At 38.0% G+C, this 4,239-nt stretch overlaps 1 protein-coding gene across 1 annotated transcript; it reads left to right on the top strand.

Annotated features, from left to right (window-relative positions):
• Positions 1 to 1,959: 1,959 nt before the first annotated feature.
• LOC128996589 (sarcoplasmic reticulum histidine-rich calcium-binding protein-like) lies at positions 1,960 to 3,636 on the top strand. The gene has a single exon (XM_054421984.1). The coding sequence runs from the start codon at positions 1,960 to 1,962 to the stop codon at positions 3,634 to 3,636; it is 1,677 nt and encodes a 558-aa protein (XP_054277959.1).
• The last annotated feature ends 603 nt before the right edge of the window (positions 3,637 to 4,239 follow it).

The following is a 4,239-nucleotide window of genomic DNA, read 5'->3' as shown; positions in this document are numbered from 1 at the left end:
TGAGGAAGAAAGTAAGTAATTTAACCGTTTACATTTGGCACAGAGATCTGTTCCAAACTGGAACTGAATTCGCTGTTTGCATCTAACAGTTAAGCTTATTACGGCAGACTTTAAAGTGTCTGGCTAGATGAAGTTACCAACGAAAGTGTCTGGCTTTTGAGAAAACGTCTTTTGATAGCTCCCCAAATAACATATATCAATCTCAGCTTTTATAAAATGACGAAAATTAATCTTCGTCATACCTAGTTTTTAAGGGTGTCTGGCAGAGGGTTTAAACCGCACAAAGTGTCTGGCAATGGGGGAAATGATTTCTAACATTCCTCTGAAGAAAATATGAAAGAACCAAGCTTTATACTATAACGATGGTTATTTGCAAATTTCTGACCTTTGTTACCTTTTTGTTACCAAAGTAACCAAAATCCAAATGTCATAGTTGCCTATCATTCTTAAGTGAACTGGGAGCATTAGCTGAGAAACTTTCAGCTTTTATAAAATGACGAAAGTCTGGCAGTCATGGGCTCTTGCTCTATTAGGGATGTCGGTGCCTATGACGCGACGCGTCGACGGGTGGTGCTGCGCTGCGCGGAAGCCTGCACCCGGTGTCTTTGCCGACAAAGCCGACGCCCCACACTACATCAGTTTTTTTCAGATGACTAATAAAATATATATTTATAAACCTTAAGAAACATTACAGTTTTTGTTTGAAACATTTTGCGTATTTTATTTTGGAAAAAATATATAGAGGGTAAAACAAAATTGTGTACTCATAAACATAAAAATTAAAAAAAATTAAACGTTATATCTCTGTGGATATAGTTTTATAAGAAAATCTTTGTTACAACAGTTGTAGATAAACTAATTATAAAAAATACAAACCAAATTTCACTACGATGGCATGCGTAGAATTTGAATTATATCCAGTACAGTGAGCGACTGTAATTTCCAGGTTTTGAGGGGGTTTTGGTGGGGGGGGGTTGGGGGGGGGAGACTCGGGAACTTTTTGAAAATACACGTCTTAAGTGGTTCCATCACATATAACAATCTCAGCTTCCTATTTAGCTACGAAAAAAGGCAGTTGGTGCGTTTATTGGCTGGGCTAGATGCGATGACGCAGCGCAGAGGTGTTCAACTAGCGCGCACGCGCTCACTTTGCCGACGCTCAGCTCTTTAGCCGGTCACCTAGATGACTAACCAATAATATATTTGTAAACCTTGAAAAACGTACTAAAACTTTTGTTTGAACCATATTTGCGTATTATTTATATTTAAAAGTATACATAGAGAAAAACAAGATTTTGCACTCTGAAACAAAGCTTTTAACGAAGTTTAAATTTTATATCTCCCTTAATATTGGTTTTAGAGAAATGTCATAAATACAAAAGTTGTAGGGAAACTAATCAGAAATCAAATAAAACAAATTGCAGCTCGATAGCTTACATAACATTCGAATTATGATCAATTAAGTAAATCACTGCAATTTCTATGTTTGGAGGGGGTTGGGGGGGGGGAAAGCTCAAGGGGTAGAAGTGGGGACTTTTGGGAAAATACACCTCTCATGTGGTTCTATCACATATAAAAAATCCAGCTTTCCACCATTTATTTGCGAAAAAGGCTGTTTTATTGCATTCATTGACTGGGCTAAACAATCTCCTCACTCCATTCCCACACAGCATTCGTACTCAGCCTTAAATAGGTATTCAAGTGTGTGTCTAAGTTTAAAAAAAGTATTGAACTGATCAAAACAGATTCCATATTCATAAATAAAATTAAATAAATACTCTGTGACTTACCTTTAAAAAGTATTATTCCTATCTAATAGTTCAGAGCCCCAAACATCTGATAATTCCATTGACTATCAAAATGTAGGAGAGTTGTTAACTTAAGTCTTTGTACCGAATCTTTATGAAACTCTCTTTAATGAAATGAAATTCGCCGTTTTGATAAAACAACCTAAAACTAATGATTTTCCAGGATACCTCGAGTTCATGCGGCCACGAGAGAAGACACTCTGAGAAGACACATTGGCGAGTGGAGGGGGAAAGATGTGCAAATATGTTCTGTATGGGTCTATTGTGCAGAACTGTCTCAGGTAAGAATGAATGCAAATCTTACATCAGACGAGCAGAAGACAATATGAAACATCTGATCAAACTGTATGAGGCCCGTCAGAGAGAAAAGTATCCACACAGTACAGACGAGGAGGACAAGGATTATGTGGTTTTAAGATCATTCGGCGATGATAGAGATACATCTAAAACTTTTCATGCAGGGACAGAGTCTTCCAAGCAAGATAATAAATTGTATGGATCACATGTGCCAGATGAAACCCATAAGGACGGTGAAGATACGATTGTAAATAAAAATTGTGGTGTGGTAAATGTAAATGTTCATAAACATACATACGACTGTCAAGGGAAGATTTCTGGGAGGACACAGAATAAAGAATTCTACGATAAACATGTGAAAGAAAAGGGAAGAGTGCGTAGGGAAACTGAAGACTACTCGGAACACACAGGAGAGTATGACAAATATAGCGAAGAGCATTTTAAAACAATGACTGAGAAAAAAGAGGGAAAAGAGTCCGGTAAAGAAAATTATCAATTTGGTAAAAATGAGCGTTGGGAAAAGGAACGACACCAAGGTGACTACAACATAGGATCCAACACAAACCCCAAGTCAGAATACTACAAAGATGAATACTACAATAAAGGGTCTGACCGCGAAACCCGTCACAAAAAGGGATATAGCCGTGAAGAAGACGACGATGAAGAATATGGCCATGGAAAATACTACAATAAAGAATACGACCCTGAAGAGCAAAGCGATTGGAGCTACCATAAGGAATACGACCGTGAAGAAAACGACGATGAGAAATACTACGATGAGAAATACGACAATAAGAAATACGACTATGAGAAACACGATCATAAGAAATACTACGATGGTCAATACGATAAGGATGACCATGATAAGCACAAAAATAAGGGAGACGAGCGTGATAAATATAAGGAATACAATCGTTATTGGCACGAGAAGGAATTGGTAGGTGACAAAAACCATAAAAATGAATACACTCCTTATAAACAACACAACGAAAGAAACGACCGTAAAGAAGAATACAATGAGAGATACGACCTTGAGAAAGATGACTATGGGAAATTTTACAGCAAAGAAGACACCGTTGAGCGATACGACGGAGAATATGACGACGGTGCGAAATACGGCCGCAAAGAAGGCAACGATAAAAGAAACAATTATGGTGGTCAATATATGAAACGTAAAGATGAAAATAAATATCTGAAGGATTACCATTGGACCAATCCAGATGACGAGGGCAACACATATCACAAAAACTATAACCAAAAAAACTCAAACGATCACAAAAAAGAGGAACACACGAAACAACAAGACAAATATATGCATGGTGATAAAGGAAAACCTGACTTGGACCATCATAACGGGGGTAACCACAAAATATGGGAACCCAAAAAGGGGCATGACTCGTACAATCACAAGAAGGAGGAACCCCCTAAGAAACAAGACAAATATAAGCATGGTGATAAAAAGAAACCTGACTTAGACCATCATAACGGTGGTAACCACAAAATATGGGAACACAAAAAGGGGCATGACTAGTACAAACACAAAAAGGAGGAACCCCCTAAACAACAAGACAAATATAAGTATGGTGATAAAAAGAAACCTGTCTTGGACCATCATAACGGAGGTAACCATAAAATATGGGAACACAAAAAGGGGCATGACTCGTACAAACACAAAAAGGAGGAACCCCCTAAACAACAAGACAAATATAAGCATGGTAATAAAAAGAAACCTGACTTGGACCATCACAACGGGGATAACCACAAAATATGGGAACCCAAAAAGGGGCATGACTCGTACAAACCCAATCCCAAAAAGGAGGAACACCCTAAACAACAAGACAAATATAAGCACGGTGATAAAAAGAAACCTGTCTTGGACCATCACTACGGGGGTAACCACAAAATATGGGAACCCAAAAAGGGGCATGACTCGTACAATCACAAGAAGGAGGAACCCCCTAAACAACAAGACAAATATAAGCATGGTGATAAAAAGAAACCTGACTTGGACTATCATAATGGTGGTAAACACAAAATATGGGAACCCAAAAAGGGGCATGACTCGTACAATCACAAAAAGGAGGAACCCCCGAAACAACAAGACAAATATAATCATGGTGATAAAAAGAAACCT

The sequence above is a fragment of the Macrosteles quadrilineatus genome, unplaced genomic scaffold (genome assembly GCF_028750875.1).
Source record: "Macrosteles quadrilineatus isolate MER2022 unplaced genomic scaffold, UCM_ALF_1.0 Scaffold_6__1_contigs__length_79288215, whole genome shotgun sequence".
Lineage (NCBI taxonomy): Eukaryota > Metazoa > Arthropoda > Insecta > Hemiptera > Cicadellidae > Macrosteles > Macrosteles quadrilineatus.
The sequence above is the reverse complement of the archived record's forward strand: the minus strand, read 5'-3'. Positions and strand labels throughout refer to the sequence as shown.